At 34.6% G+C, this 16191-nt stretch overlaps 2 protein-coding genes across 2 annotated transcripts in view; one reads left to right on the top strand and one right to left on the bottom strand.

The window, feature by feature from the left end:
- The window catches only part of LOC127852414 (ATP-dependent RNA helicase dhx29-like), a 62583-nt gene that overhangs the window by 45190 nt on the left and 1202 nt on the right, over positions 1–16191 (bottom strand). The window contains exons 2-5 of the mRNA XM_052386369.1: positions 13575–13648; positions 10384–10497; positions 8821–8950; positions 670–824 (exon numbers count right to left, since the gene is read on the bottom strand). Of these exons, the coding sequence (XP_052242329.1) occupies positions 670–824; positions 8821–8950; positions 10384–10497; positions 13575–13648 (473 nt within the window). The remainder of the gene's footprint in view (positions 1–669; positions 825–8820; positions 8951–10383; positions 10498–13574; positions 13649–16191) is intronic.
- On the top strand, positions 4055–6011 carry LOC127853178 (uncharacterized). Its single transcript, XM_052387438.1, has 2 exons — positions 4055–4519; positions 4734–6011. The coding sequence occupies exons 1-2, from the start codon at positions 4069–4071 to the stop codon at positions 5084–5086; spliced, it is 804 nt and encodes a 267-aa protein (XP_052243398.1). The 5' UTR covers positions 4055–4068; the 3' UTR covers positions 5087–6011.

Genomic DNA, 16191 nt, shown 5'->3' with positions numbered 1-16191 from the left:
TAGAACTCCTCAAGGTGCAGCCACATATAAAGTTTAAAAGTTGTAGGTGGAAGCACTTTGATTTTAGAGCCATTGTTCAAAACCTTAGCAAAATGTTATGGTTTTAGCACGACACAGACGGTGGACACAACGACGGACACGACACAACACGACGAGCTGGCTATGACAATACCTCGGGTTTTCTACGAAAATAGCCGAGCTAAAAATTATGCTTTGAAGGTCAATCAACAGCTGTTTATCTATTCTCCCATCCAAGAAACTGTATACACATCTAGCCAAAACTGTCATCGTTATCGTTAGATTTACACATACAAAAATAAACATGGATATCCCAAAACCATTGTACTTAACTTAATAGACCAATTAAGCCTAATCAATTCATCAGACACACTTTTAACTCAAAGAGTCCAGTAAAATCTATTCGAACGTGAAAAAATGGTCAACATTCAAATTAAGTTAAGATTTGTGCCAACTGGGCTTTTAGCATGTGCGTAAAGTGTCGTCCTGGAAAGCTTGTGCAGCCAGCCCAGGCTTATCAGGGAAAACATTTTCTGCTTTTATGGTTTTATTTTAGTTTAATGGAAGTCTTGTCTTAGACTGCACAGGCTCATCTGGGACAACCCTTTACTCACATTTTTGTTCTGGTTCGGTGCACATACATGCACTCACCTCTGCATTGGCTGTCCTTGTTTTCTGTATAACCTTCACAGCATCCTGCAGGTCAGGTGGCTGCTCCTCGGCAACATCTCGGTACGCCTCCATTCTGGGTCGTAGCTTCTCCTCCTCCATCTCCAGAGCAGCGGAAAAGTTGGCTGGCAGTTTATCTATGAACAAGCAAATTCGTTGAATTGATATTCCCCGCCAATATGCTTCTGGAAACTCATACCAAGTTTCAATGAAATCCGCCAAAGCACGTCCAAGATATGGCTCCGGACACACAAAAAAGCATTTTTTCAAGATACAAAGGGCCATAACTCTGTTATTAACAGATGGTGTTCAATGCCATTTTGCGTGTATCATCCTATTATCCATATATATACACATACCAAGTTTCAATGAAATCCGCCAAAGCACTTTTAAGATATGGCTCCGAACGGACGGACGGAAAGACGGATGGAAGGACAGATGGACAACACCAAAACAATATCCCTCCTCCTATGGCGGGGGATAAAAAGAGAGCATTCAAATATGAGCTTTGCACTGGGAACAAGAGATGTGTTTGTCAGAAACACAATGCCCCCTTCTGCGCTGCTTTGAAACCATATATTTGACCTTTGACCTTGGAGGATGACCTTGACCTTTCACCACTCAAAATGTGCAGCTCCATGAGATACACATGCATGCCATATATCAAGTTGCTATCTTCAATATTGCAAAAGTTATAACCAATGTTAAAGTTTTCTGACAGACAGACAGACGGACGGACTGACGGACAGTTAAAAAACTATATGCCACCCTTTAGCGGCATAAAAATGGAACATTTATGGATAATTATCAAGCAATTCTGTCACATGAAAGAGTGTTAAGTATTTATGAATAATTATCAAGTGATTAGCAAACATTAAAGAGCCTTTGTTACACCTTTACTGAACGCTTGGAAAATGTGTATATAACTAACGTACTGTTTAATTTTGGAGTAAAGTATTAAAGCCTCAATGCTGTTGTTGAAGCGTGTTAGATTTTGCTTCCTTAATCCTGGGCGAGTCAATATTTTGTTTCAACCTTTTTTTACTTGCTTTTTTAATAAGTTAAGACTACTCCTGATATTATATTTTTAATATTAGACAATTGTTAAAATTTACATTAAACAACTTTTTATTTCAATATCAAAATCTGCCAAGGAGTCCCTTTAACTGAATATATGTAGTAAGTTTAGACCATTTTCTGAAAATGGTTCGTATCACTGTTATCTGCAAATTTTTAAATGTTATCTATGTACACGATGGTCTTGTGACTTGACTATGGACGTTGTACTTAAATGTGTATTTAAAGTGGGTTGTAAGCTTTAACAGCCAACATAAAGCAGACTTTACCAGTTTAAATTTCAGGACATTGTGTATAATACTTACTGAAAACTGTGCCTGTCAATTTGCAACACATTCTGGTTTTGTTATCACGAATTGTATTTCATAAAAGTAGTCAAAATAATAGTGAATTCACAACTTTTACATAGAAGACAGTTCTCAACGCCCTTTGAAAATGGCAACTTCTGTAGATTCAGTTCATAAATCTTCAGATTTAGTGAAGGACTTTTTGTGTAGCCCTTGCGAAAGTAAAAATATAGAAGCAAGTGCTGAAATTTTTTGTGAAACATGTTTGAAGTGTTTTTGTGAAGAATGCCTTCATCATCATGATCATATATTTGTAAACCATTTGAAATATAGAAGAGGAGAAACAAACAAATGGCCTTTAACAAAGACAATGGAGGATTTTCCACTGAAATGTGATCTTCACCACAGCAAGAAACTGAAAATGTTCTGTCAGGACCACAGTCAGCTGTGCTGCTCTTATTGTGTTTTACTGAATCACAGGTAAGTGAAACTGAGAACTACAGTTACTGTAATTACTTTAAGTTTTTGCACACTCTAATTTTTATACAACCCCTTTATGAGCCAAAATAGTTTCTTTTTCGTGACTCTTAACTAAATTCATTCAAATTTTCAAACAGTATCTTTTATAGAGCTACATGTATATTAACAGATTTTTCCATGTTTTCGCTTATCTGGTGACTCGTCAATAATGTGTTTTTACAGCCGGATTGATGTTATAAAACATTAACAAATTAACACCATTTATGCCAGTAATAAACAATGGTTTCATCCAACAGCATTTGAAAAGGTATCCTATTAAGAAGGCAGTAAGTTTTTACCCTTTTTAATACCATTTAAAGTTAGAGATTGCAAAGATTTGAACCTATACAACTTATGAACTTGTTTTTTTTTCAAAGCAGAGAAAGAAGAGCACAACACAATACAATTATTGCACATTAATTTATTATTTTTATTTCAATATAATTATTGACAAACAATTAAACATAATATACCTGTCTCTTAATATTTGGATACCTGTATATTTTTTCATATCTGAATTTTCAATTATTTAAAAAATAAATATAATTTAAGAGTCGGAAAACTAAGAGTAACAAGCAAATTCGTTGAATTGATATCCCCCGCAAATATGCTTCTGGACACAAAAGGGTTATATTTGACACTCAAAAAAGCATTTTTTAAGATACAAAGGGCCATAACTCCATTATTAACAGATGGTGTACAATGCCATTTGGTGTGCATCATCCTCTTATCATATATATACTCATACCAAGTTTCAATCAAATCCCCCAAAGCACTTCCAAGATATGGCTCCTGACAGACGGAAAGATGGACAGAAAGAAGCCTATGTTAAGGTTTTATATTAGAGGTCATAGTGGCCTTGACCTATGACCTAGTGACCCAAAAATGGGTGTGGCGTGTAGAACTCATCAAGGTGAATCTACATATGAAGTTTCAAAGTTGTAGATGGAAGCACTTTGACTTTAGAGCCTATGTTAAAGTTTTATATTAAAGGTCACAGTGACCTTGACCTTTGACCTAGTGACCCAAAAATGGGTGTGGCATGTAGAACTCATCAAGGTGCATCTACATATGAAGTTTCAAAGTTGTAGGTGGAAGCACTTTGATTTTAGAGCCAATATTAAGGTTTTAGCACGATGCCTACAGCGGACAGCGGACGACAAGCTGGCTATTACAATACCTCGGGTTTTCTCCGAAAACAGCCGAGCTAAAAATGGGACATTCATTGTTTATAATTCATATTCTGTAATTGATAATGGTTTTCATTGGTAGGGGACGACTAAGACTGAATTACATTCAAAATGTACATAAATATGAACACACCTTCCTTTAAGCACTGTCAATTTAACCCTAATATAATGTATAATATTTATTTCACCTAGATATTTAATGTGTCTACTTGATAATTGATTACTGCGATTGATGTTGCTATTTCAGACAATGTACCAATTTGGATCTAATTTCTGAATCAGTCAAAAAGCAGTCTCTCACAGCTAAGATGAATCCAGACCAGGTGTTGACAATGAGGAGCAAGTCCGAGTATAATGTGAAAATACCAAGTGACAAAGCTTCGACTTGCAGCATCACTGGCATTTGCAGTCTTCCTAGTGGTCATGTCATTGTTGTAGATAACACAAATAAGAAGGTGATACTGTTAGACAAAAGTTGCAATGTGTCCAGTCACTGTGATGTGTCTGATCCTCCATTAGACATTTGCCCAATCACGTCCAGTGAGGTGGCTGTTACTGTTATGTGTGATGTACAGTTTATCTCTATTAGTAATGGGCAGCTGGTGATTGGGAGGAAAATGGAGTTATCGCATTATGCTGTTGGCATTGCCCACCATCAGGGAGCATTGTATATCACTGATTACACTGCTCTCTACCATTACCCACTGACTGGGACACTTGCGAAAAAGATTTATGAGGATACAGGAGGTGACTGGACAGGTTAATGTATTGTTGTTATATATAGGATATTAAAGATATTGAGCATTTAATTCATATTTATATATCATTATTTAAACATAAAATATGATACCTGCTGTACTGTGGATAATAAAAAAACACTCATGATCTTTCATGAGATTATTTTTAGATGTTGTTAAAGTGTTTATGTCATTATTTCTACCTGTAATTATCAAACATGTTTTATATTTTGTAGTGTTCAAATGTGCACTAAGTCCTGATGGTGAACGGATCTTTGTCACTAACATCACAAACCACAAGCTTCTCACTCTGGCCAAAGATGGAGCCCATCTGTCGACCTTCACTGACTCTTTTCTACACTACCCAAATGGGCTACATGTAACACCTGCAGGACAGGTCCTTGTCTGCGTACATGGCTCCGTTACTGTGATACAGGTGGATCATGAGGGAAGAAAGAAGCTGGCGACTCTTGCTTCAAAAAAAGATGGATTAAGAGGACCATTGTCTGTCTGCTACAATACCAACACTCACCAGATCATTGTGGGACAAAATAATAACAATAAAATAACTGTTATGGAATTGCAATAGCTCTTCAAGAGGAAAATAACACATTGATATAAACACTATTAAAAAAGTAATATTTCCATTTTTTCTGTGAATGGTTGATTAAGCCATGGCAGTTTATATCTTGGCAAGAAGAAGAGCATATTCATATAGTTCATCTTTCGTAATTAACAACTTAATAATGTTATTTTTATGAACATATGACATTTTAATGCACCCAAGATAGCACCATTTAAAAAAACAAGCCGTATGATAACTAGTATTTATGTTGATGATGATTAGTAATTTTGTCAGTCTTCAGGTCAGGTGTTGTCACAGAACAATTGATATTATTATAGTAACATATAACATGTACTATGATAAATAATTATTGAGGTGTATTAATATTCCAGAATTTGTGCCAGTTTGGTAGTTGCGCCAATCGTAGTCTATTGAAGTCATTATACTACAAGGCTAATGTTTTAGAAGAACAATACTCTGAAATTCAATAAAATGTTACAATTAGTTGGACACATTTCTTGACAATTAAAAAACTTCAGGTTTACATTTTTGATGTACTAGTGAATCCGAATTTTTAGATTTATTTTATCACTTTAGTAATACTATGTTTTTTGTTTTCTGTAAATGTTGCTCTCTTTATTTTGTCGTAAAACCCAAGATAAACTAAATATTAATTGATGCGTTAAAGTTGTCCTCATTTTTGTAAAATATATATTCATATGATATAATTATAAAATTGCTTGCAATAATTACAAAAATATACGTGGAAAATGAGAAATAACATCTATGATGTATAACAAATAAGGCAATGGTTAAATGGTGGTTGGGGTACTGAATATCGAATTAAAAGACGGCCATAGCAAAAACGAATGTGTATTGATCATTTAATTTCTTTACTTATATTTTATGCTGATATTTTTTTATTGTTGTAATACAATTTCAAGCACTTTTGTATAGAACAAACAGAAAAATAAAAATACCTTGGATGTTCAAAGGACAATATAATAAAAAACTATTTCTTGTTTATTCTTTTAAATATTAGGTTCATGCTTCAAATTTATATATTTAACATATTTGTTTACCATCAACCCATATCAGGCATTTCCAAATTGATGATTTGTAAAAAAAAAAAAGGTATGGTATCGATAAAATTGTTTATCTAAAAATAATTCTGCACGGCTTCTATTTTTAATCCCACATTTTCACCAGACATAGATGTGACAAAAAGCATTCAGCATAATTATAAATTTCTGGATAGTTTGAAAAACGATCATATATCCATAAATAATAATAAACATGTTGTTGATCAAACCTTTTGCAGAAATAAACAACAATTGCTCTAAAATGCAGAGACTGGGATAAAGGTGCGCAGTGCGTTCTTTTCCCATTAAAACAAAAAACTGCGCATCATTTCCGTAATTCGATGCGCACCATTACGCAATGCGATCTCCGTTGCATAAATCTTATATAAGATAAATTGCTCTTACACAAATTATTTGCTCGCTCTTACTCGACTTATGAGATCGTTCATGAAAAAATCGAGGTAGATCGATCCCCGCGTCGTCGCGGTAATGTTTGTTAAAGTTGTTGTTGTCATGAGAACTCATTGATTTACAACGCAAAACGTCTTATTTGAACTGACGCGAATTAATTTAATATATTTTAACATATTTGTAACTTCGCTTTTGCTTTATTTTGATAATTTAATCCAAAGTTTAATATGAGCAAGTGTTCTTTTTTTTACTGGAATTGTAAGCAAAGAGTCAGTTAAAGTCTTCCAAAAATTTGCACTCTGTGTGAATTTACAGTTTGACGTCATCAAAGGAAAGCTGCTTCCTGTCTGAAGCAATAAAGCGACAAATTTCTCGTCGACAAAATTGGCTCCCTTTGTCTAGCAATCAACATGCCGAACCAATCGTGTGTTTGTTCCTCAATGCATAGCTCCACCTTCGAATCTTTTGCAGAGAACGGAGGTGGAGTTCAACGGTTAATTGAGCAAGTGTTTTACGCAAGTTGGGTTCCGATTTGCCGAAATTACTTGGCCCTATTAAGCATTGAAACAACGAATACATTTATCAATGATTTTCCGAGATATACCGATTTGTTCCGATTTACAAAATTTCTGTATAGTTCCTAACTATGGCGGACGCCCGTGTTGACAAAATTCTCAACACGCATATCGTAAATAATGGCAGTGTTTTATTGGATTATTTATACTTATTATCAGATTGCAAGGTATTTCTATTTTAATCTACTATAATATCGGGTTTGTTTAATATAATTAACATATTAAACAATATAGTTGCGTCACAGACTCGGAAATAAATTTGATGTGGTCGCAACTTTACTGAACTGATTTTCCTATTGTCTGTAATTTTTACCGGAAATAAATCTTGAGAAGTGCCCATTAATTTTTGCTAAGTACCCATTCAACTTTGTAAGTGCCCATTGTTTTTTTCATCTATGGGGCAGTAATCCCATCAGAGCAAAAAATATCCCGATCTCTGAAAATGCTATTATCCTGGCAAAGACATAACAAGAGATGTGTTCGTCAGAAACACAATGCCCCCTATTGCGCCACTTTGAAATTTTTTAAATATTTTTTTTGACCTTTGACCTTGAAGGATGACCTTGACCTTGAACTTCTACAACTCAAAATGTGCAGCTTCATGAGAACGCCACTTTGAAAAAAACAAAAAACATTGACCTTTGACCTTGAAGGATGACCTTGAAGGATGACCTTGACCTTCCACCACTCAAAATGTGCAGCTTCATGAGAATGTCGCTTTGAAATTTATTCATTTTTTGACCTTTGACCTTGAAGGATGACCTTGACCTTGAACTTCCACCACTCAAAATGTGCAGCTTCATGAGATACACACGCATGCCAAATATCAAGTTGCTATCTTCAATATTGAAAAAGTTATGGCCAATGTTAAAGTTTTTGGACAGACAGACGCCATATATTTGACATTTGACCTTGAAGGATGACCTTGACCTTCACATTTCACAACTCAAAATGTTCAGCCCAATGAGGTACACACGCATGCCAAATATCAAGTTTCTATCTTCAATAATGCAAAAGTTATGGCCAACGTTAAGTTTTTTTTTCGGACAGACGGACAGACTGACATACACACATACTGACATACTGACTGACGGACAGTTCAACTGCTATATGCCACCCTACCGGGGGCATAAAAACTATGAAGCAGGAAAGATGGAAATATTTTAATACAAAAGATGTGTTTGTCAGAAACACAATGCCCCCTTCTGCGCCGCTTTGAAGCCATATATTTGACCTTTGACCTTTAAGGATGACCTTAACCTTAACTTTTCACCACTCAAAATGTGCAGCTCCATGAGATACACATGCATGCCAAATATCAAGTTGCTATCTCAAATATGGCAAAAGTTTTGACCAATGTTAAAGTTTTTGGACTGATGGACGGACAGACGGATGGACAGACTGACTGGCGGACGGACCGACAGTTAAAAACTATACGCCACCCTTCAGGGGCATAAAAAGGGGTTTAACACATGAGCATAAAGTGTTTTCCCTGATTTCCCTAATTTCCCTGATTAGCCATATTGCAGTCCGCACAGAGATGCTTTTATTGTATTGTTTTTCAATTCAAGTAACTCCCTTCTTAGCAAAAAACACTTTCTGATTTCAGAGATTCTATTTAGTAAATATATATTAACTGATAGTGGTAATTCTTAGTAAATTACACAATACAAATAATGAACACATTTACCATTGGGTATATTAAGGCAGAGCCAGTCCAGGGCGTCGATTAAATCCCCTCCATGCAGGATGGTGCTGTCCATAGCCTGCTCAATCTGCTTGTGAGCAAACCCTGCGTTCCCAAGGCTGGTGTAAATATCCTGTAGCAAAATTATATGAGCCTTGTTCTGAGAAAACTGGGTTAAATGCATGTGCCTAAAGTGTCATCCCAGATTAGACTGTGCAGTCCGCACAGGCTAATCAGGGACGACACTTTCTGCCAAAATTGGATTTTTGCTAAGAGACTTCATTTAAACGAAAAATGTCATAAGAGCGGAAAGTGTCGTCCCTGATTAGCCTGTGCGGACTGCACAGGCTAATCTGGGACGACACTTTCTGCACATGCATTATGCCTAGTTTTCTAAGAACCCGACTCAATTATATGAGCTGCATCAAGGCAAAATAAGCCTTATGCCATATGCAGAAAAGATTGTTCAGTTCCAGATGTGCCTAGGCATTGACCATGTCTGCTTTAAAACCAAACAGGGTTTCATGGTCTCACAAGCAGACATGGCAGCTCCTGACCAAACTGCACAAATGCGCAGGCTAGTCTTGAGAATTGATAGCCGAATATAGCATAAGACCCATTTTCACATGACGCAGATCATATACAAAGTTATATTTTTTTATATCTTTAACATCAATGATTCATATATGATAAATAACAAGGCTATTGTCAAGCAATATGGTCCCCTACCGGCTCCACCATTGTCAGAAATTCCACCATTTTCAGATTATTTTTTTTTGTTGCCATAGCAACCACAATTTTTGACGTAGGAACAAAATGAAATGGCGTACATAATGTCCATATTGCCATCTATCTATGTTGCAAGTTTCATGAAAAAATATTAAGAACTTATAAAGTTATCGCAGAATCCAGAAAAGTGTGACTGTCAGACAGACTGACAGACAGAATGCCAGACAGACTGACAGACAGACAGAGCGCAAACCATAAGTCCCCTCCGGTGAAACAGGTAGGGGACTATAAATATATAAGTAACAACAACATGAAACAACTTTGTAATCTCATTCACACTCAACAAAGTAAAAGTTACTGACGTGTAAAAGTACCAAAAACTGTCAAATTTAGTCCGTTTTAGTTTATTAAAAATTAATACAGTTTTAAAGATTTTAAAGTTTAAATTTGATTCTTGGTTTATGCACAGAAATTTTCTGTCTAAATTGAACAAGCTTCTAACTGACATCTATCTCTATCTGTATATCTTTTAAGTGTTGAAACTTCTGAAACTAAACATTGATTGAGCCTCAATGGATAGTGTTAAGCTGTTCAACTTTAATCAATTACTGACTATGAGTCTAGTTTACTCAATGACTATCCATGAGTCTAGTTTACTCCATGACTGACCATAAGTCTAGTTTACTCAATGACTGACCATGAGTCTAGTTTACTCCATAACTGACCATGAGTCTAGTTTACTCCATAACTGACCATAAGTCTAGTTTACTCAATGACTGACCATGAGTCTAGTTTACTCCATAACTGACCATAAGTCTAGTTTACTCAATGACTGACCACGAGTTTCTTTTGTGTGAGTCTCTTGGAGACGTCCTTGTCGAGTAGTCGGCTTTGACCAGCGGACTGTATGAGGTCCAGTAAGTCTCTCTCCAGAGATGCAGGCAGCACAACCTTGCAACATGTGAACATCGTAATTATCTGATTTTGCCATAGCAACAGATAAAATACTTTTGTGAATATCTGGTTGTGAAACATTTTTATATTACAGTAATACTATAAAGTTAATACTAATTTACCTTCATAACTATTTGTGTTTTTATATTACATTTTTATAGCTTTTGCATGCATTATTGTACCACGACTGTTTGTACTGTATTTTCTTAGTATTCTAGAGATGTTTGTATGTACATTGTAAATGAACATACAATGCATATTGGCGAATATAGTGCATTCACACACAAAAAAGGTATGTTACACACAATTTGATAAGTGGCACATATAAATTTGCAGACTAAATTCTGAAAAAGCATCAAAAGACCACATAAAGACCTTTCCATTTAAATGTGAAATGTATTTTTGAACTATACAAGAGATGTGTTTGTCAGAAACACAATGCCCCCTACCGCGCCGCATTGAAATAAAATTTCTATTTATCATTTGGCAGGTATAAAAATCATCTCCCTTTAAAGGTTATTACTTCCCTTGAATTTTGTCCAATCCAACCGGGGGGGGGGGGGGGGTCTCACAGTCAATTATGACCATGTCAGACATCACTGACAATCAAGGCCTGTGGTTTAAAAGTGATCATAGCCATTATAATTACTGTGAAACCATTTATTTTCGACAGCACAAAATTTCGTCATTTTTATAAAAATGACGATTTCGTCAGCACTTAAATTCGCCGATTTCTGATTTTGAATTTTTTTAAAAATGCGTCAGTCAATATCCGATTTGTGTGTAATACATATGCGGGACACTTGAGAATCACTGCAGGAGGTGGGGCCTGTTTGTCACATGCCAATTAACTAGTCTTTTGTTATCAAGGGACAGTAATGGACCCTCTTAATGTATGCCATTCACACGTTCATTGTTATGATTAGCGGACAAGTGGGATCGAATAACCGTTAACGAGTGTTTGTAACAACGAAGCAAATTGCCAATTAGTCTTATTCTATTATTATAATTGAATAAAATGCTTTTTTATTCTGATATCAACATTAAAATTATAAACTCTATGTGTGTGTTTGTTCTTAAAAAGTCAACTACCGGTATATAAATCAATAATGTCAATAGTTTAAAAATAAATAAATTGATACATATAAAATAGTAATAAGTGTGGTTAAACGCAAACAATCAAACAACAAACAGCAATTAAAATATTCTTTATTAATTTGTGATAAATACGCATGTTGATCACACATCGTCATCTTTTCATTTGGTTTATTGTCTTTCGTCGGCATTCGCTGCGTGATGGCTAATATGCAACACCCCTGATCAACACAATGCACCTAATGGGTAATAAAGTTATAAACAATTAGCGCTAATTCATTACAATTCTACATAAACGAAGTCAACGCATTCGATACAGCTGTACTGCACACGCGTTTTAAAGAAGTGTAACGTGTCAGTTAAGTACCTTGTGTAATCTACATCCCTTTGTGTCAAAACCGGATTAATCTTGATATATATCATTTTAAAAAAAACTTTGAAAAATCAATCATTTGGGTTATAAATAATCAAAATAATAAATCTTTACAGTAACTGTGAAAAGAACTTGAATTCTTGGTAAGGAAATATATAATGAGATTTATAATTATATAAATTACTTCCCTTGAAAATAATTGTCTGTAACAATTCTCTATTTTTAGTAGCAAATAATTAAAAGCCACTACCGTGACTGTAGATTCACCACTCAAAATGTGCAGCTCCAAGAGATACACATGCATGCCAAATATATAAAGTGGCTATGTTCAATATTGAATAATTTTCTCCCTTTTTAAAGCTTATTACTTCCCTTAAATCTGTATTTTTTACCGTAGACCGTAAAGGATGACCTTGACCTTTTACCACAATGTGTTTGTCAGAAACACAATGCCGCCTACTGCACCGCTTTGATTTATTTAACAAAAATATATACGAGGGCAGGTCAGATAACTATGTCCATTTAAAGCTTATTACTTCCCTTGACTTTGTTTTTTCGACCCTAGACCTTGAAGGATGATGTTCACCTTGAAATTTTACCACTCAAAATGTGCAGCTCCATGAGATACACATGCATGCCAAATATCATGATGGACGGACAGACTGACATACTGACATACTTACATACTGACTGACGGACAGTTCAACTGCTATATGCCACCCTACCGGAGGCATAAAAAGTGCTGGCATTTATTGCAGTATGTGAACTAGATATGTGTTATATAAATGCCTTTGAGTGTAGCTATGCAAAAGCTAACTGCCAGTTAAAGTAAAACAGTAAATCAAACATGTAAGCATGTTAAAACTACAACTGATAGTCAAATTGAATAAAGGTGCTAGATAAATGGAATGGAAACAAACTATTTTACAGACATATTATTTTCATTTTCAGGTTAAGATATGCTTACCGGTAGACAATGATAACAACAACAGGTATTGTATTTTAACAGAATGATGAGATACAAATTCTCAAACCAATACAACAAATTCAGACTTAGATTTACAGTAATTACTAATTGTTTTCTGACATTTAAGTTATCAGATACCCTCTTTTTGAGCCAAAATAAAAATATTTTTGACACTCAGATTTTCACAGATAATAAATGACTCACACAGCTGAATTTCTTTTATTTTTTCAAATAACTTTTAAAAACACTTTTTAAGCATTTCAACTAGTGCATAAAAGACAGTTTTTTATGCTGGTTATGGCAAGTTGAAATACATTAGAAGTACTGTATTTAATAAGCCTGTGTTCTTGGACAAAAAATCGATTTGCACAGCATTCATGCACAGTTTAGAATGCTGCATTTAATATGAAATGTTGGCACTGATTTCAAACGTATTCAAGAATTTATTCTTAAATCTTAAAATATCGGCACAAACTGCTAGAAAGATTGTCTTGTATGCACTAAAGATTATTGCAAATGTTTTTAAAGAACTTGAGACATTTGAAAAATGAGGTTCTCAACATTACATTACATTCTGTCCAGCCCGTGTGTAAACCTCTGTAAACCCAGTTGATCCTGTACCCTGTTAATGGCATTTACCTTTTGAAGAGACTCTGCAGCTGAAGAGACTCCATCTTGCTTTGAAGAAGGCAAGCTGTACACTTTCTTGTTACCTTAAAATATGCATTGATATGAAACATTGGCAAGCAGAAACGAATAATGTGGGATTACATGGAAAGTACCAGTGGTTTTTTTTTCATCTTTTTGGGAAAGATGGCAGAACCTTTCAAAAGGCAAGAAAAAAGAGGAAGAACATTTTTGCTGATTAGCATGATTACATGTTTATGTCCTACATTTTATATTATGCTCAAATGTGGTTTGATTAGAAAAGTGCGGAATATTATATGCAAATACCTCAAAACTTTTTTCCAAATAAAGCTTACAGGGGTAATTTTACAGTTATCATTGGGGAAGAATATATTTTTGCTCCAATAACGCCCAAAAAATCCCTGAGTACAATTTTTGTGTGGATATTTCACATTATAAAATAAAACCACAAATGAATTGCATGTAGTAATCAGTAAAAATTTTATCAAGCTTATAATAGTTACATGTGAATGCCTTTTAACTGATTTTTTATTGGCATACATGAAGTGATAAACAGTATACTATCGCTCGATTGGTCATTGTCGGCTCGGGTACTACTTACATGTACCCCGGGTACTCATAAGTATACTTGCATGTACCCCGGTTAAGGTAAATATACTAACACATACCCGGGAAATTTAACGCTAAATCGGTCGTTGTCGGCTACTTTAAAAAAATAATTATATTCACATGTATGTCAATTTTCTGTAAAATGGCCTCTTTATTATCGAAACTCATACTCAAAAAGCATGTTGATGCAGTTTTTTAAAAAGAGAAGTTTGATTAAGATAATTGGAAGCGTTCTACGACATCGGATTTTAGGCGGGAATACAACATGGGTTCAGTCTAATATTTACCAGGTGCGATTATGTATATTTACCGTACCCGGGGTACATGTAAGCATACTAAAGCATACCCGGGGTACATGCAAGTAGTACCAGAGCCGACAACGACCAATCGAGCTATACTATCTCATACATGCCAAAATTTTCCAGGTCCAAATCAGGACATTCCATAAAACATGTCAGGAAATTTACCTTAAAGCAGGACTGTCCTGTCAGAACAACTAAAATCTTTCATTTCACCTTTACTTCATTTAATCTTATCAGTAGTCAGTAATCAGTATAGTAATAAGAAAAACTCCAAATTTCAGGATAATATCGACAGTACATGGGTTTCAGAATTTCATTAACACAAATATTGATTCTTGGGTCTCTATATTATTTCGATTTCATTTAACACATGTGCATCGGTGTGTTTCAGGTTAAAAATATGGTGACGATTGTCAAACTTTCATTATACTTTAACACATAGTTGTTTTTTATTGTTTAATATTAAGGCACTTTTGGAGGACTGTTGATTGTTTATCGATGGGGGGTAATACTTCTAGGAGAAAGGGACTGTATTCAGGCCTGTTTAGGTCCAGAAAGGCCGAAAACCAAAAAGGGCGCATACTAAAAAGGCCGAATACCAAAAAGGCCTTACCAAAAAGGCCCCAAAGCGTACCAAAAAGGCCAAAAAATGAACCAAAATGGCCTTAAACCAACTATAGTTATTATAGGTTTCAAATTTTGTTTAAAAACAAATACACATAAATCAAAATGAAATAAGTCATAAAAGAGGTATGAAGTTAATTATTTTCTTTATCTGTTGTTTATGTTTAAATATACATTTACGATATATACAGTCAATGTACAAGCACAATCACACAATTTATATAACAAAATATACAGTTACAAGCAAACATTTACAGACGTTATACAGTCACACTGAAAAAATACAACAAAATTACATAATACATGTAATAGTGTTAATCATGTGAATTCTATTTTTTATTAAATCAAATGGCGAACTTTTGAACTTTTTTTATTTTCTTTCTAAAAAAATACATTAAAAAAAAAATACATAGAATATACAGTGAACGTGACAAACTACAACAGAATTTAAACAATTTACATGTGCATTACTCCAGCACAACACCGTACACTTGACCGACCTTGGCCGGGAACTCTGTTTCGCCTCATACTTGTCACATAAATTAGAGATCGAACGCGGTCGTTATAATAAGATACTACGCGAAAATAGAAAATGTAAGTTTTTGCAATGGACACGGTATAAAAAACGAGTGTCACTTTGTACTTGTTTGTCCTCTATATAGAGAAATTAGAAAGGAATATTTAAAACTATATTTTCAAAGGTGGCCAACGTTAAATAAATTTGACATTCTAATGAAGTCGGCTAATACAAAAGACATTATAAACTTTGCTTAATATATTTTTTAATGCTAATGAAATGCGTAATAATATATCTGTTATAATTTCTAATAATATCAAATAGAATAAAGCATTTTTATTTCTTTCGGTTTAAGTCTTCCAAATTTAATGTAGCTAGTTTTATATCGCTTAAAGTTCAGAAACTATATTAAAATGCGCAAGTTATTATCAATAGGTGCCAATAAGTGTCATTTTACACCATATGTGGGCGTTCTACTAATCCGTTATCAAAAAAGATGCCGCAAACTGTGAACGACCCTTGACACTTGGATACACGGTCTGATTAGTAAGTTTTT

The sequence above is a fragment of the Dreissena polymorpha genome, chromosome 12 (genome assembly GCF_020536995.1).
Source record: "Dreissena polymorpha isolate Duluth1 chromosome 12, UMN_Dpol_1.0, whole genome shotgun sequence".
Taxonomy (NCBI): domain Eukaryota; kingdom Metazoa; phylum Mollusca; class Bivalvia; order Myida; family Dreissenidae; genus Dreissena; species Dreissena polymorpha.
The sequence above is the reverse complement of the archived record's forward strand: the minus strand, read 5'-3'. Positions and strand labels throughout refer to the sequence as shown.

Excerpts from the sequence above, each read along its gene's own strand:
- LOC127853178 (XM_052387438.1), top strand. The coding sequence starts at position 4,069 with ATGAATCCAGACCAGGTGTTGACAATGAGGAGCAAGTCCGAGTATAAT. Across the intron at positions 4,520-4,733 it reads TACAGGAGGTGACTGGACAG|TGTTCAAATGTGCACTAAGT; the intron begins GTTAATGTATTG and ends TATATTTTGTAG.